Genomic DNA, 17667 nt, shown 5'->3' with positions numbered 1-17667 from the left:
GGTTTCCTAGCTTGGCTGAGGTTCTGTGAGTGAGGTAAACTTCTTCATCGGGGAAGGAATTCAGTACCAGATGAAAGTGTAAGGTTATAAATTGAAGACAGTGAGCCATCACTTTGGGCAGGATAAGGTGTCTGTGGGACACATGCATGGAGATGCCCATCTAGAAGCTGGAAACAGGAGTCTGGACCCTAAAAGAAAGCAGGAAATGCAGTGTAGACAGGAGAGTCACTTAGCACGTAGGTGATAGAAAAATGCTTGCTAAAGTTGTGTTTACCTAGGGCAGTGATCCTGGATTCTGTTGACTCTCAACCACTGCGCCACCAGGGAAGCCCCTGGATTCTTTTTTAAATAAATATATTTATTTATTTATTTTTGGCCTTGGGTCTTCGTTGCTGCACACAGGCTTTCTCATTGCGGAGAGAGGGGGTACTCTCCGCTTCAGTGTGTGGGCACTCTTCTCATTGCGGGGGCTTCTCGTTGCGGAGCACGGGCTCTAGGCGTGCGGGCTTCAGTAGTTGTGGCTCGCGGGCTCTAGAGCTCAGGCTCAGTAGTTGTGGTGCACGGGCAGAGTTGCTCTGTGGCATGTGGGATCTTCCACGACTCAGGCTCGAACCAGTGTCCCCTGCATTGGAAGGCAAATTCTTAACCACTGCACCACCAGAGAAGTCCCTGGTCCTGTATTCTTTTTTGCGGTTTTATTGAGAATCTTGGGAATGCTGTTTTCCTTCTCCTCTGGAAAGTGAGGGCATAGGGCAGAATCCTGAGGAAGAGAGCATGGTGGAAGGAGATACCACAGAGCAAATAAACTGTGTTCCAGGTGGTTGTTACCACTGCTTGCTAGTTGTATTAGGTTATTCCTTTCTCTGCTTCTCACCCCCAAGCCTGAGTTAACATATAAAATCCCTCAAATTGAAGAATTTCCCTTGTCTGGAAGTTTGTGTGTATGTGTGTGTTTGTGTGTGTGTGGGGGTTGGTTTGGTTTGAATTGGGCTTCTTGGACTTCTCTTGAACGTTATGAGGGTAAATTACTTGAGGTTCTTGAGATTTGGGGTAGTGTCCTTTATGTGGTATCTGGTGGATGAATGTGGCTTCCAAGGTATTTAGTTCATCCCCATGATGCCGTGTTGCTTTGAGAAAGTCCTGAAGGTATTCAGGGGAGGACAGGACCTCGGTGTCCCCTTACACTGCCCTCTTCTGTGTACCATTTGGTACACATTCATAGGAATTCTGTTTCTTAAGTAATTACTATCCATTTTATGGTGAACCTAATAGAAGTAAAGGATTAGTGAGATGGTGAGTTCTTTTTTCTGGTGTTTTTTGCCATGTCCTTAAATGTTTGGTCCTTATCTAAACATTTCAGGAGAGATGAGATTTTTGTAGTGAATTGATTGGTGTCTGGTATCAGTAAGTCCTTGACCTTTGACACAGTGAGGGTGTGGCATTGGAAACAACTGCAGTAGCTTTCCTGCTCAGCGAGGGTTCGCTGCGTGCCAAGCCCTGAGTTTGGCACTTTATGTACATTAGCTTTCTAAATTTTCAGAGCAGCTCAGATAGAGCATAATATTTTTATTCTTGGCAGGCAAGAGGGTAGGGTTCTCAAAGAGCTGTTAAGAAACTTCCCAAAGCCTCCAGACTTTCCCTCGTGTGTAAGGACACTTGGATATTATTATACTTAATGATGATAGTCTGAGTAAAATCAGTGTTGTCACATTTGAGTCCTGGTGGGTGGCTTTTAAAAATAGATAGGCTTATAGTCTGGGACTCTTTGCAGCTAAGACCATAAGGTCTAGGTGAGAATGTCAGTTTTTGAGTACCTGGTATGATTCAGGTCAGGCTCTTAGATAATGTGTGTCTTTGCTACTGTTAGTTCAAGCATGTGTGTTTGATTTTTCAAACTAAATGTTACTTGTAAAGCGGTTGCAAATTATGGTCATGTTCATATGAGGTGTTGACCTCTTGCTGTTTACAGAAAGATAATCTAAGTCAGAAACTAAAGAGGGATTTTGTCTAAAGACATTTGAGATAGATGACTACTAATGATAAGAGTATAAGATGACATCTCTTGGACCATGAGACCAGCTTCTATATCTAGTGTAATACTATAGTCTTCAAAAATGTTTTTTACCAAAAAAAAAAAAATGATTCTGAAGAACCTAGGGGCAGGACAGGAATAAAGAGGCAGACGTGGAGAATGGACTTGAGGACACGGGGAGGGGGAATGGTAAGCTGGGACGAAGTGAGAGAGTGGCATGGACTTACATATACTACCAAATGTAAAACAGATAGCTAATGGGAAGCAGCCGCATAGCACAGGGAGATCAGCTCAGTGCTTTGTGACCACCTAGAGGGGTGGGATAGGGAGGGTGGGAGGGAGACGCAAGAGGGAGGAGATACGGGGATATATGTATACGTATAGCTGATTCACTTTGTTATACAACAGAAACTTAACACAACATTGTAAAGCAATTATACTCCAACAAAGGTGTTAAAAATGTTTTTTACCTTAGTTATTACAGCTACGTCACTTTTATCCCTCCTTTGAATTATGAAACACTGTGATTTGGAGCTATTATTAGGGAGACTAGTAAAACCAGTCCCCTTTTTTTCTTTATTTCATCAATCATTGTAAAGCTCAGTGCTCTTTGAGAAGCCTAACATCTCTGCACTTTTACTGATTTAAATATAGTTGTCTCATCCTTAGAGGCAAGTAAAACTCATATAATATGGGACCTCACTGCATTCTTAACAAGATTTGTTACTTTTTAAAAGCTTTGCAATTTACAAAAGTTAAGCAGAAGCTGCTGTGAAAGTGTAATTTCTCATGTGGCCTGTGGTTAATTCTACGTGGCATGTATGAGTGCATGACAAGTGATAAAGCTTTACATTAAAGCTTTTCATTAGGATCTTTCTTCTTATCTGATAACTTTAATTACCTCAGTTCCATGAGTTCTGGTGTGCACCAGAGCTAATCAGCGGTGCTTCTCCTTGGAGCTTTTGAAAATTTTACTGCTATCTGTGTTTTGTGTCTGGAACTGGAACATTTTGTTCTTGGGAATAGATATTAATTTGTATTTTAAGTGGCATCTTTAAAGAAAGGAAAAATCTTAAAATACAAATAAATACATGTGAAAAGATAAAACACATAGTGATGGGAACATTTTTCTGGACTTCTGTAGTGCTTGCTGTCTGTTAGTTTGCAGGATTGGGACAGTGATTGGTGCCGTGCTGAGTGTTTTGTGACCAAAGGCATGGGGGGTATTCTGGGGTATTTCGTTGTTTGTGTACTAAGTCCCAAGTCAGCCACCTAAACTTGCGTTGTCGTTGGTATATTCCTTACCTTGATTTGCTGAAAATATTACTGTTCTATTTCTTTTTGTGGGGGAGGAGTTGTATTATTGATGTCTGTCAGTAATAAGTCCTTTTGTCTCAGATGGCACCTGGATGCTGGAAAATGAAGATAAGTATTCCCTGATCTTCAAATTTATTGGTTCTTTTGTTGCTGCTTCTCACTTGCTCATGTTTAAAGTTGGTGATAGGCACGCCATCTTAGCCTTGGCTCAGCAGTTTTCTGTTTCCTCCTCTGCTGTGGGCCCTGTGTTTAAAAGAGCTGCCTGTCAGAGCATGGTGATTGATAATAAGAGCTGAGGGTTAAACAGTAGTCACTCTGCCCCCCACTGCTCTTAGGTCTTTCCACACACTAGCGTGTTTAATCCTGCGAGATGAGTCTTGGTGTTATCGCCATTTTAAAGGTGAGGAAACTGACACCAAGTTATACAGAAATAAAAGCTAACTTCATTTATGCTTACTGTGTGTTAGGTACTATGCTGAGGGCTTTATCTATATTATCCACAAAACTGTCAGCAACTTGGTAAGATATGGAGTATTATTGTCATTTTCACTACTGGTACCAGAAATGAGGGTATGCATTGGAGACCATCTTCCTTGAGAATTAGTGCTATAGTCAGCATATAATGCAAAATTATTGTCAAATTTCCCTTGAAAATCCCTTACATTGTCTACAGTGGCAGTTTGCAGACACAGAGACCCTCTATAAATCCAACTGGGCTGTTCTTGGCCCACTAGAGTTGGAATAGAATTCAAGCATCAGTGACTACAGGCCCATGAGCCAACTCCTGTTTTTGTAAATAAAATTTTATTAGAACATATCCATACCCATCCATTTATCAGTTTTCTGTGGCTACTTTGGAGCTACAAATGCAGAAGTGAGTAGTTGCAAAATAGACCAACTGACCCACAGAACCTAAAATATTTTCTATATGGCCCTTTAAGAAAAAGTTTGCTGACCCCGGGAATAAATCAGCGTTTCTTTAGGTGAATTAACAGTGAAGAATTGGCTTGCTTTTGGGACGTTTTACAAAAATACATGAGGACCATGTGATACATTCTTGGCCTAAGAGGCCATGTAGGGCCTGAGAGCATCCAAGGATGTGGCATGTTCCCTGAATCACAGTTCTTCTCAGGTGACTCCACTGAGTTTTAAAAGTTCACTTTGTGGTGTGCTTTGTTTTTTAAAAAGCAATGTTTTATGTTAATAATGAGGAATATCCTAGTACATTGTCCTATCTTGATGCTTTAATTTTTTTATGTCCTTGAAAAACAGATCAACTTTCATCTCATATTAAGTTTTTAAAATTACTTACTGCTTAGATAATTTCTGATAGGGTTTCTTTTTTAATATCATAAACAGTAACCAGACTCAGCTATATTTGAATTATTTATTTAAAATACACTAAGTATAAATTAAGATTTCACAGATATCTGTCATTTCTGAAAATTCACACAACATATCATTTCATCAGATGTTAGTATTGTTTTTCACTCCAAAAGATTGTATACTTAAAATGTTTGCCTTTTTCAAATCGATATTTATAAAACCATCATAGTTTTCAATATTTTAGTTTTACAGTGGTGGTTAAATTATTTTATATACTTTATTTTTAATCTTAATGATTAATTTCCTAAAACTAAATTTTGGTCATAAACAACAATCTTTCCTTTGTCATAAACATTTCATAAATGAGAGTATTAAAATCTTTCCAGGCTTTAATATGTAGTACACTTGAGGGACTTCCCTGGTGGTCCAGTGGCTAAGACTCCGTGCTCCCAATGCAGGGGACCCGGGTTCGATCTCTGGTCCAGGAACTGGATCCCACGTGCATGCCGCAACTAAGAGTCCACATGCCACAACTAAGATCCTGCATGCTGCAACTAAGACCCAGTGCAGCCAAAATAAATGAATAAATATTTTAAAAATATGTAGTACACTTTAAACAATATCCAAAATAGACTGTTGTTTCCATCTTTAAGGAGGAAAAATATCAGTGTTGTTCACCTCCCAGATATTTAAACATAAAAATTATACTTTAAGAATTTAGGGGCTTCCCTGCTGGCACAGTGGTTGAGAATCCGCCTGCCAATGCAGGGGACACGGGTTTGAGCCCTGGTCCGGGAAGATCCCACATGCTGTGGAGCAACTAGGCCTGTGACCCACAACTACTGAGCCTGCGCATCTGGAGCCTGTGCTCCGCAACAAGAGAGGCCGCGATAGTGAGAGGCCTGCACACCGTGATGAAGAGTGGCCCTCACTTGCCGCAACTAGAGAAAGCCCTTGTACCGAAATGAAGACCCAACACAGCCAAAAATATATAAATAAATTTAAAAAAATAAAGAATTTAGATTTCCAAAATTTTCTTAGTTAAGAAATAACTATATACATATTATATGTAATATTTATATCTAGAAATAAATATAATTACTGTTTTTAAAATAGTATACAGTTTTTAAAAACAGTAAACATATTTCCTGTCATCTAGAGTGGAAATGACATCAGTCTAAGTAAATTCTATTTTCTCTTCCCTGTTGCGGTGGTAAATAGTTGTCTCTGCAGTGAAAGTTGCTCAATACACCACATTCACACACCTCATCCAAAGGGCCTGTCTTTTTGATTGTTTCATTTTTTCCTGTTAGAAAACTAGAATAATGTAATATTGAACATGGATTTACAGTCATGTGCGAACTTAACGTTTAGCTTATTTACATGTGAAATAGTTGGAATAAATAACATTCTTGCATTTTATGAAAATCTTGGGGTGTTTTGGTAATTTTTTGGTACTGGCTGCCAAAATGTTCACATATCTAAATAAATAATCAGCCTTTGACAGCTCTGGGGCCTTTCACTTGTAAGGTCTCCAAGGCTACCTTGAAAATAAAAGGCACGCTCCACATTTGACCTTCTTCTCTAGATTTGAAAGCATTTATTATCATTAGCAGAAATAAATGACTGATTCACAAATGAACTTGTGATGACCAGTAACATTTTGAAAAAAGTGGAAGTCAGACATTCTGGTTTCGAATCATCACAACTCTCCCTTCCTTGTACTGTAGAATCCCAGAGAACTTCTTAAACGTTCTGTGCCTGGTTTTAGTTGTAAAATGGCACCTACCTCATAGTTTACGAGGACAAAAGGAGATAAAGTACCTTTCACATACTCAATTTATAAAAATCCATCTTTAAAAATGGCTTTCAATTATTCAGCTTACTTAATAAATTGAATGTTTAGATTTTCTGTCTTACTTGCCCTCCCTGGCCCCCTTGGAGTGCTTTCTTTTAATACCCACTGTATAGTTGTCTGTCAACTCTTTCTATTACCTATGGCCTCAACTGTCAATTTAAAGAGCTTTTATTAATTTCTAATAAGGAGCTTTTGACTGAAAATATATTGTTTTACTGCTTCAGGTAACTTTTCTTTGAACAGGATGTCTTAACCTGGGGATCTACAGAGAGATTGTATTTCAGTGTAATTCATTTCCTTTGTAATTCTATGTATTTTATTTTATGCATTTTTTTAAGGTTTTTTTATTTTAAGTGCATTCTTTTTAAAAAATTAATTTATATTTTGGCTGCGTTGGGTCTTCGTTGCTATACGTGAGCTTTCTCTAGTTGTGGCGAGCGGGGGCTACTCTTCGTTGTGGTGTGTGGGCTTCTCATTGCGGTGGCTTCTCTTGTTGCGGAGCATGGGCTCTAGGCGTGCTGGCTTCAGTAGTTGTGGCATGTGGGCTCAGTAGTTGTGGCTCGCGGGCTCTAGAGCACAGACTCAGTAGTTGTGGCGCACGGGCTTAGTTGCTCCGTGGCATGTGGGATCTTCCCGGAGCAGGGCTTGAACCCGTGTCCCCCTGCATTGGCAGGCGGATTCTTAACCACTGCGCCACCAGGGAAGTCCCTTTTTTTAAGGCTTTTATTTGTTTTTATTAAGTCAGTGCCCAATTTATACTATTTTATGCATTTAAAAGCACTATCTCCACAGGCTTTACTTGACTATCAAAGAGGTTCATGGTACTAAAAAATTAAAAAGTTACAAATCCCTGATGGAAGAAGTTCCATTTTAGTAGAATATGATAAAGCCATGGTTGTTGGACTGCTAAGAGAAGTCATCTCTGTAAGATAACTCAGGACTATTGGATCCCACTAGAAATGACTCACCTATCAACAGGTAGGGCTGGTCCCCCCAACTTCAGAAAATTAAATAGTTCTCACCTTGGTTTTAGCTTCTTGACTTCTCCATTTCTAGAACCTTTGCAGGAAAAAAAATAGCCACCGTTTTTCTAATATACAGAGAATCTTCTCTGATACAATCAGAGGCAGCCATGTATGGTGGAAGGGACATAAGTATTGAAATCACAATTGTTTAGTCTTTCCAAGTTGCTGATTCTTCATCTATGATGTGGAAATAATAATATGCACATTACTGTGTTGAGGAAGGATTAAAGGAAAAAACTATGGACAGGGACTTCCCTGGGCACAGTGGTTAAGAATCCACCTGCCAATGCAGGGGACACGGGTTTGAGCCCTGGTCCGGAAAGATCCCATATGCCGTGGAGCAATTAAGCCCGTGTGCCACAGCTACTGAAGCCCACGCACCTAGAGCCCGTTCTCCACAATGAAGCAAAGCCCCCGCTTGCTGCAACTAGAGAAAGCCCACATGCAGCAACGAAGACCCAACACAGCCAGAAAAAAACTATGGACAGCACACAGCACACAGTGTCTGGTGCGCTGTGGTTACTGTATGGGCGTTAGTTTCTTTACTTACACCGAGAATCCAAAATGAACATTAAGTGAATTTAGAGCTGAGTCAGGGTAGAGGGCTGTGGAGCGTGGTGGAATTGAGAAATGTGGTTACTTTTCTTTTTAGAATCAGGTTGAGTGGGGAAAATTTCCTGAAAGAGATAGACTCTTTGGCAGAAAGAAAAGTAGGTTGCAGAATTTAGTTGCAGAAATAGTGTGTGAGTAAAATACAGACCGGAGAGTAGGAAAATTGAATTTGAAGTCCAGGCTTTGTGGAGACGAATGAATAAAGGGGAGTGTACGTGTCACTGAACTCATGCTTTTCCTTAAGTTACCTGTTTTCAGAGCAGTGGAATTTTTCATCAGAGATAAATATGAAAAGAAGAAATACTACGATAAAAATGCTATAGCTATTACAAATGTAAGTAAAATCTTCATCTCTATTGCCAACTCATGCTTGTTGAGTAGATCTGGAACTTTTAACATACGATACAGCTCTGTTTATTTATTGCGAAAATGTCCTAGTTACATACTTGAAAAATTTGAACATTGGAAGTTTTTGTCACATAATGTTAACTGAGCTTTCACAAAGCAGGACCCTTGATTCAGAAAGGAGCATATTCTATGCTAGAGTCTGATAACTGCTTAAATGGCATTTAATTAATTTTATGAAATTTGCAAAAAGATAAAGTCCCTAATTGAAAAATGGGGGAGAGATAATTATTTTTACTAGATTTGGGAAATGAACGAAAAAGGAAAATCTGTCTTCTTTTAAGGGCTTTGGTGGATCTGTCCAGATATAAGTTTATTAAAACATGGCATTTTAATTGGTTATTATCAAGTATTATCAAGTAATAGTTGAGACCTTACTGTAGTGATCCAAATATGTTATATCACTGATCCTTTTTAAGTTTTTCTTTCTGATTAAATTTTCCTATCCCAGTTAAATGCTGTTTAAGGCTAATTATCTTTAGTGCTGCAGTCATTTTTTAAGTCTTTGATTCCAAGATTAATAATAAAGCTATAAGCCAGTTAATTGTGTGGCTAATTTGTCTGTCACGCAATTTAGAGACAATAATTTCCTCTCATTTTGCATATAAGCTGGTTTTCCTTTTCAGTCCATATGGAGAAGCAGTATACTAAAAAATTCAACCAAATACTAACAAAGTAAGGATATTGTAATACTTGGTCTCTGACCATTAAAAAAAATCTTTTAAAACAATGTTTAAAGTATGATTAATGTATACTTTGGAGCAAAGGTACCCTTGATAGAGTTTAGGCTGCATTTACAGTGGGTGTAGGAGAGGACATCTCTTGAAAGATCAGTAAAAATTGACAATATTGAGAGTGATGCTTATCACATCCATGAAATTAAGTTTACTTACAGCATTGTGGGGGAAAAAGGACAAACTTTAAAGCATAAGTAATATATTTTCATATGAAATTCTAAGAAATCATTTTAAAATACAGGGTGTGTAAACCAGGGTGGGAGTTTTGGTGGCCACCTTAGAATTCTTCCGCCACGGGGACACAGAATGAGTCTGCCCTGCTTGGTATTCCTTAGTGATGAGTGATAGGGGACATTTGAAAAACTGAGTACAGAAATTGTCCTGTCTGTCCGCCCCTCACTCCCCGTAAGTAGTGGTGCAACACAGCTGGCAACACCGATCAGGTGAGTTCTTAGGAGATCTAGCAGGTGTTGAGCAGATGAGGTTGAGCTCTGCCATGTTGTTTGCCCTTTTCCAGCAGCAACTTTTCTCTGTTCCCCTCTCCCCCCTCGCTCTTCCTCTTCTCCCCTCTCCCCCGCCTCTTCTTTCCCTCCCCACCACCCCCTCGCTTCCCCCACCACACACTTCCATCCTCACGTGATTCATTTGCTGTTATAATCATCAAAAAGAAAATCTGTTGCACCAGGAAAATGTATAGGTAACCCTAACTATTTAATCCTTACCCCTGACTGGCTCAGTTTTGTCTTGGAAAGACAGCTAATAGTTGTTGGGAGTTGGCAGCTTTAAAATGAGCACTCACTTGTTCTTGTTTCAGTTTATCTTACATATTTCTTGCCTCCTTTGCCACTTCTCATCCCTCACAAGTAACCTCTTGAACTCAGTTTGAGTACATGCTTGAGTTTGCATCACACAAAGGTTTTAATTCTCCAGTCTGAATTTCACATGAAATTACTGTTCCAATCAGTTGCCATATAATTGAGTATTATATAAAAGTTTAAAAACAGGAAAACTTTCACTTATTTTGTTTTATATGTGTGTATCTATATATGTATATACACACATATATGTATAAAGACTAGTATTTAGTACAACAAAAGTAAAATTAAATCCGTTATTTCAACTTAGAAATTGTGGAAACAATGTTTCTGTACTGTATTATAATAAAAGAGCTAGCACTAGTAATTTCATTAAGCTCTGTTTACAGTTAACTGGTGATTATATAATTCATTAATATAAATGAGCAATAATTTTAAGACAGTGTGAATTGCAATAAATTTTAAGATGTCCTTCCTGATAGGGATGAGAAACTTAGACGATGAATGATCAGGTGGTGATTTAAGATTACCCTGAAATAGCAGTTTCACGTTGGGCTTTTGTTGTTGTTGTTACTTCTTCTTGTTACAGTTTTAGTTTCCTCTTCTGTGGAATAGGGATGATCACGGCATCCACTTTTGACAGTATTCTTAAGGAAGTTAAATAAGGTAGGGCCCGCTGCATTTCTGTTGCGTGCCTGGCACAGGAGCCCTTAACACATCCGGAGCTCCTGGGAGGAGCGCCTGGTGGGGAGGGAGGGGCACCTGGCAGGGAGGGAGGGGGGCAGGAGCAAAGGGGCCCAAGCGCAGGGGCGGGTGGGGCTAGAAACCACGGGGCTCACACGCCGCCCAGAGGCATATCTCATTGGCACCACTGACTTGAGTTCTGTCGGATTAATACTGCCACATTTCAGTCAGCCTTTTTTAAATTATGGGCTGCCAGGCGACTGATGTGGCAGTTATAGGACTTCTATTTGAAATTTCTCCAGAATTCTGCATTTCTTAGTGACTTATCCAATGATTTTAAAGTTAGCATATTAAAATTCAGGCTTCTTCTACATATCTGGTGGCTATGGTTACTTAGTTAAGCTGTCAAAAAGTCTTTTCACTCTCCTACTGATGAGTTTAATCCATGGTTTCTTTTGTATGACTTTAGTTCAGTAAATGTATTTTCAGCTTTTGTACCTAACACATACCATGGAAGGTAATTTGCTTTGGAAACTATATTTTTTAAATGATTTCTCAACTCCTGAAAAAGTAAAGCTTCACAGTGTATTGAAAGGTCATGAGATAGCCCATTTGAGAACTGCCGTGATCAAATCTTCACTTGGAAAATATATTCAAGAATTTCCAAAATGGGTTTGAAGTGATGTATTGCTTACAGTTAATCCATAAGGTATTTTTCAGCATCTTGAAGCACCAGATTTTTATTATAACATTATTCTGTCAAAAAGCGTGAGAGTAAAAAAAAAATCATCAAGAAAATAATGTGATCTTTCCTTGAAAAGATAGATGAGCATTTTGCCTTACTACCTTCAACTAATTGTACTGGTATTTTTAGAATACTTGATACTTTTTCACCTTATCCTGGAACATGGTAGTTCGAAACCTGTTTTACCAGGTCAGTTTTCCTTCTGCAGTAGGTGCGTTTGTACACTTGGATTGCTCTGGGAGTTTCTTCGGTGGTGGCCTAGAGAAGAACCTCTGGTCTTAAGAATAATTGAAGGGAGGACGTTAGCTCCTATTCCCGAAGGAGATCTTTACTGAGTTCCCACTGCGTGTTCTCTCATGGCTGGGGGTGGGGGAGAGAAGGGTGGGGAATAGAGGGACAGTAAAGCATGACGACTGCCTTTGCCAGCACCACCAATTCCCAATGCCATTTTCAAGGTCAAAGTCTTGTCCCCTCTCTCTATAAAAGTACTGGAATCCAGTGAAATGGAATTATCATCTAGTTACAAAATAAATTCTGAATTTGACAATGAGTGTATTGGGTTGGCCAAAAGTGCCTTCAGTTTTTAAGTAAAAGTAAAAGACACATTTTTCATTTTCACCAAGAACTTTATTGAACAACGTATTCACCCTTCTGTTCCACTACCTTCTGCCATTTTTCAGGCAACTTCATAATTCCATCTTCCCAAAACTTTTTATCTTTTTGAGCAAAGAACTGTTCCAGATGCCTTTTACAGTCTTCCAGGGAATTGATTTTTTCCATTAAGAGAATTTTGTAAAGACCGAAATAAATGGAAATCCGAAGGTTCAATGTCTGGTGAATACAGTGGATGAATCAGAACTTCCTAGCCAAGCTGTAACAGTTTTTGCCTGGTCATCAAAGAGACATGGTCTTGTGTTATCCTGGTGGAAGATTATGCGTTTTCTGTTGACTAATTCTGGACGCTTTTCATCGAGTGCTGCTTTCAGTTGGTCTCATTGGGAGCCGTTGGAATTAACCTTTTGATTTTCCGGAAGGAGCTCATAATAGAGGACTCCCTTCCAATCCCACCATATACACAACATCACCTTCTTTGGATGAAGACCGGCCTTTGATGTGGTTGGTGGTGGTTCATTTCCCTTGCCCCACGCTCTCTTCCGTTCCACATTATTGTACAGTATCCACTTTTTATCGCCCATCACAATTTGTTTTAAAAACGGAACATTTTCATTACGTTTCAATAGGGAATGGCACACAGAAATATGGTCAAGAAGGTTTTCTTCCATTAACACGTGGAACCCAATCCTCAAAGCGATGAACATAACCAAGCTGGTGCAGATGATTTTCAACGCTTGATTTGGATATTTTGAGTATGTCGGCTGTCTCCCGCTTGGTGTAATGTTGGTTGTTCTCAGTTAATGTCTCGATTTGATCGCTGTCAACTTCAACTGGTCCACCCAACCGCGGAGCATCGTCCAGCGAGAAATCTCCAGCATGAAATTTCACAAACCACTTTTGACATGTTCAGTCAGTCACAGCACCTTCTCCACACACTGCACAAATCTTTTTTTGTGTTTCAGTTGCGTTTTCACCTTTCTTGAAATAATAAAGCATAATGTGCCGAAAAGGATGCTTTTTTTCTTCCATCTTCAGTATTAAGATGGTTACGCAAAAGTTCACCAATTTTGATGTTTTTTTAAATGCACACTGATGTGACAGCTGTCACAGTACAGTCTAACAAAATTGTTTTGAATGAAGTTAAAGACAGCTAAGTGCTACTAGAGCCATCTTGCAGAAAAAACTGAACGAATCTTTTGGCCACTTACATGAGATTTCAGAGAAGTATGTGAGCAAGCCAGTGCACTTTCAGAGCACAGTGAGAACTGCTGATGTGGAGCCTCCTTTTGGTTGTGCCTCTGAGATGCTCTCATCCTCCTGTTTCCTTTTTGTCAATTAAAAAAAATTTATTGAGACCTGTTGAATGTCACATGCTGGAGATGGTGAACAGAAGAGAAACAACGTCTGTCTCAGAGAACTTCAGATGAACGAAGAATACCGATAAGGAATTGCCTCTGTACTGGACATCACATGATCATGTCTGCCAGAGGGAAGCGTTGTAGGAGACTGGAGGATGAAGGGACACTTCCTGGAGGAGGCCATGTCAGGACGGGTGGGACCCGCTGGGAGCATGGGTGCTTCCAGCAGAGGAAGAAGCCGGAGCAGAGACCCCTGGAGGCTGGGGCGGAGACTGGAGCGCTGGCACCAGAGGAGTCGCGTGTGGCTAGATGCCTGGTCGCAGGTCAGGGAAGGCGGGGACAGGCAGAGGACCTGTGGTCTGGTTAAGGGGTTTAGACTCTGGCCTTGTATAATGTGTGTGAACTGTTCAAGCCTCCTAAGTAGGGCTAGGTGCTGATCACCTTTGCATCTGCTATCGTCACAGTTTGTAGAAGAGCAAGACCTGGGCAAGGCGACCCGTGAGGAGTGCTCATCCAGGCGCTGGAGGCTGGCGGGTCACTGCTGGTGGTCAGTGCAGGGGTGGTGGGCAGCACTTGTAGAGAATTGGAAGGAACACACGAGCGCCTGGTTTTTCTTGCCTCTGCGTTTTTTTCTCCCCCCCCCCCACCTGCCTTTTGCTTCTCCCCCATCTCTCTGTTCTGTCGTCTCTTGCTTCCAGCTGAAGCAAGACGTGTAGACTCTAGTTCTTCATTCTTTGCTCGCATGATGGGGCTTGCCCCGCTCATCGACTTTTTAAAAAACCAATGTTACTGAGGTAGAATTTACATACAATGCAAGGCAGACAGTTTAAGTTATAGTTCAATGAGTTTTGGAAAATACTCTATGTAACCACGACCACAGTCGATTGGCACATAGACCCTTTCCTTCTCTCCAGAAGGTTGCTTTGTGCCCCTGGCCTCCCACCCCTGGCCCAGGTAGCCGCTGATCTGCTCTTTATCACGGTAGATTGTACTTGTCTCTGCTGGAGCTTCATATGAATGGTATCATACCCTGTTTACTCTTTGATGTCTGGGTTCTTTCAGCATGTTTCTGAAATTCACCCCGATTTCACGTGTACTATTAGACCATCTGTTTTTTATTGGCTGATAGTAGTTTGACTTATGGGTACACCAGTCTGTTCACATTCACCTGTGGATTTGTCCATTGACTTTTCAGATGTGTTTCCTACTGAACAAGCATCTCTGTTTTTTCCTAGCTGGAACTTAGTATTAATGCTTTTTTATTTTTGCATTAAAATGCTTTGTTAAATGACTGAGATTTATTGAATAGTCTTATGTTGTTCCTTCTGAATTTTAAAAGTGGCCAAATCAGTTTATCATCCTCTGGAAAGGAGAACAAGCACTTTTACAGGGAATTATGTTGACTTAGTAACACTCGACATATTAAGTGTCCCTATTCCTCTCTTACATTTTTATGTTCAGCTTTTACATGAATTTGGGCAAAAATGGTCTTTATGATACAGGTTATTATCTTAAGTGATTTTATGTGCTTTTTCTAATCTCTTGTTTTCTACATAGCTCTAGCAAGTAAATGTCCAGTGGGATAAACCAGCTTTGAAGCTATGCTTTAAGGCACGGTTTGTCTTTTTTAATATTTTCTTCTACATGTAATTTCAGTCAGTAGTTACTGAATGACTAGTTTGCATACTTTTAGCAGAGCTAACAGTGTGCCAGGGGAAAACGCCCCTAAAGATTATGGGCTTGGGTTGTGAGTCAAGAATTGCAGCTGTAACTAACTCAGTAACAAGCAGATTCGAATGAGGACTTGTCATCTCACACTGTTATTTTGACATTGCATAATGACCTTTCTATAATCGCACCTTTTATTTTTAAAGATTCCTCGTAGGCACTGTTGGTATGATAGGGCAATATAGAGATGTCAGTTTTATGGCTCCAAAGATCTACTACGTATTTTGTAAACGTATTTCAGTTATATTTTGGCAGTAAAGAGGGCAGGAAGATAACGCTTACTTTAAAGTGATGAACCACGCATGTAGGAATTGGGTAGGAAGATGTGTGAAAAGGCTTTTGGACGAAATTGTCTCCACGTATAAATTGCCTTTGCTGCATCTGTAACTGTCTCATAGTGCTTTGGGGTGATTCAGCCAGGGCAGCCCTGGAGATGGTGTCTGTGTGCACGGAGCTTAAAGAAGGAAGTGTAGGAGTGGCTTCACGATAAGTCTTGTTTGCTGCTCAGCTGTTATGCTCCATTAATCCACTCTTTTTTCTCCCATCCTTCTTTCTGTTTTCTTAAACAGTTGATTAAAACTTGAGCTGACTTTTACTGTTTCAGCTCTGTGTTATTTCCCATTCTTGAAGCAGTTACGGTCCGTAAGAACGAGAACTCGCTCGTGCTCTCCGAGGGGCCACTTGGAACGGTGTGTCTTCGCTTCAGAGCACGAGCACCTTGGCAGTAGCACTGACGGAAAGGGAACCACCAGTGATGCTTAGTTGTTCTTCACGTACTTTGTGGGGGGATGATCTTGTCTGAGTGCATTTTATATTTATGTCATAGTGAAATCCATTTTAAATTGTACACTCTTCTGTAGTAAGTACTTTTACTTATAGAAATTCCACATGGAAGCATTTAGAAAGCAAGACTTTTCTCTTGATGCATTATTTTCATTTAACATATTTCTGAGTGCTTCTGTATCTCTGAAATACACGAGTGTGTGTTTCTTTCCTGTGCCTATAATTCTGATTGTCTTCTTTTTGTTTTTTTCTCCTGACTTTCCATCTGCATTCCACAGATTTCCTCCTCTGATGCTCCTCTTCAGCCTTTGGTATCCTCTCCTTCTCTACAAGCTGCTGTTGAGAAGAACAAATTGGAGGTATGGTAGTGTTTTAGCTATAGCCTCATTCCATAGCGCTCGGTGGTAAATGTGCCATCGTTTGGGATGCTGTAATAGTTGTTTATGTCTTGAATGGTCGCCAGTATTAAAAATGTTAAATACAACAAGAATACTTTTCTGTGCCACAGGTAGGATCACAGGGTTTTAATCTGCATTTAATTTCAGAAGGACTAATTTATTGTTACCGTAGATATATCTCAGCATTTAATAAGCAATTCGTTTTTGGTTGTTTCCATTACCACCTACGGTTAAAGGAGCTTTTCTGTAGTTGCTCTTGAATCCTTTGATTTATTTGGAAGGTTTTTGGTTAAAAATGTTTTCTTTCTGTTATTATAAGCACTTGAAGAAAGTTAATGTCAAGTTTCTTTTTTTAAGCAATAGTATCCATCACATAGATAAAACGTAGGCGTGTAGAATCATCAGCGATGATTGTTGGAGTGTGTGTGGGGTAGGGGTGGTTAGGACGCACGGTACTACCATTATGGATTTGTAAAGTCATGCCTACCAATATTTGAAGGTTTTTAATTTTTTTGACTGTGTATCTTTTTGTTGTTCTCATCCTGACCTTAGTGAATTAGTTTGAGACGTCCTTTCAACTCACACTGTTTCTGTGTCTCCTCCTTGATAAATGGAGTGCTTGACACGGGGGATACAAAGGTAAACAAGGTGTGTCTCTCTGCCCTGGAGCAGCTTCCATCTAACAGAGGAAAACAGAGAACTTTACAGAGGTTTCTAGCGCGGCTGAACGTGTGCTGCGATTTGCCATGTGCTCACGGTGCTGCTCTGAGCGCAGCAGGGGTCCTTCTGATGCGTCTTACACTCTTCATAAACATTAGCTGTGAGGACTAGGGCACAGTGCAAGCAGAGAAAGCATCTTGTGGAGAAAAGCCCGTGGGCAGAGCGGGATGACTAGGGATTTGCGGGGAGAAGGGCGTGGCTGGGACACGCGTGGGCCGGGGAGAGAAGCGGAGAGGAGGCTTCCTGTGAGCCTGCTGGCGTGTTTGGCCTTCGTCTTGAAGGCCCTGGCACTTCGATGAGTTTCAGGGGCAGAAGGAGTATTCAGGTCATAGTACTCTGCTTCACTGTCTCCGGAGAGCCAACTTCGTGCGGATGGGTGCGGAAAGGCTTGAGGACCTGTTGCACTGGTCCATGAATAAATGGTGGGCGGGGTGCTAAAGTGGAGACAGAGGGAGTGAAATGGCGAGCGCAGCTGTCAGAGATCTCGAGAAGGTCGAGCCTGTGGGGTT

General features: G+C 40.5%; 1 protein-coding gene across 1 annotated transcript in view; it reads left to right on the top strand.

Moving 5' to 3' along the window:
* Positions 1-17667, top strand: part of SMAP1 (small ArfGAP 1) — a 147850-nt gene that overhangs the window by 65972 nt on the left and 64211 nt on the right. The window contains exons 5-6 of the mRNA XM_024731903.1: positions 8429-8504; positions 16319-16399. Of these exons, the coding sequence (XP_024587671.1) occupies positions 8429-8504; positions 16319-16399 (157 nt within the window). The remainder of the gene's footprint in view (positions 1-8428; positions 8505-16318; positions 16400-17667) is intronic.

This window comes from Neophocaena asiaeorientalis, unplaced genomic scaffold, assembly GCF_003031525.2.
Source record: "Neophocaena asiaeorientalis asiaeorientalis breed wild unplaced genomic scaffold, Neophocaena_asiaeorientalis_V1.1 scaffold450, whole genome shotgun sequence".
Taxonomy (NCBI): Eukaryota; Metazoa; Chordata; class Mammalia; order Artiodactyla; family Phocoenidae; genus Neophocaena; species Neophocaena asiaeorientalis.
The sequence above is the reverse complement of the archived record's forward strand: the minus strand, read 5'-3'. Positions and strand labels throughout refer to the sequence as shown.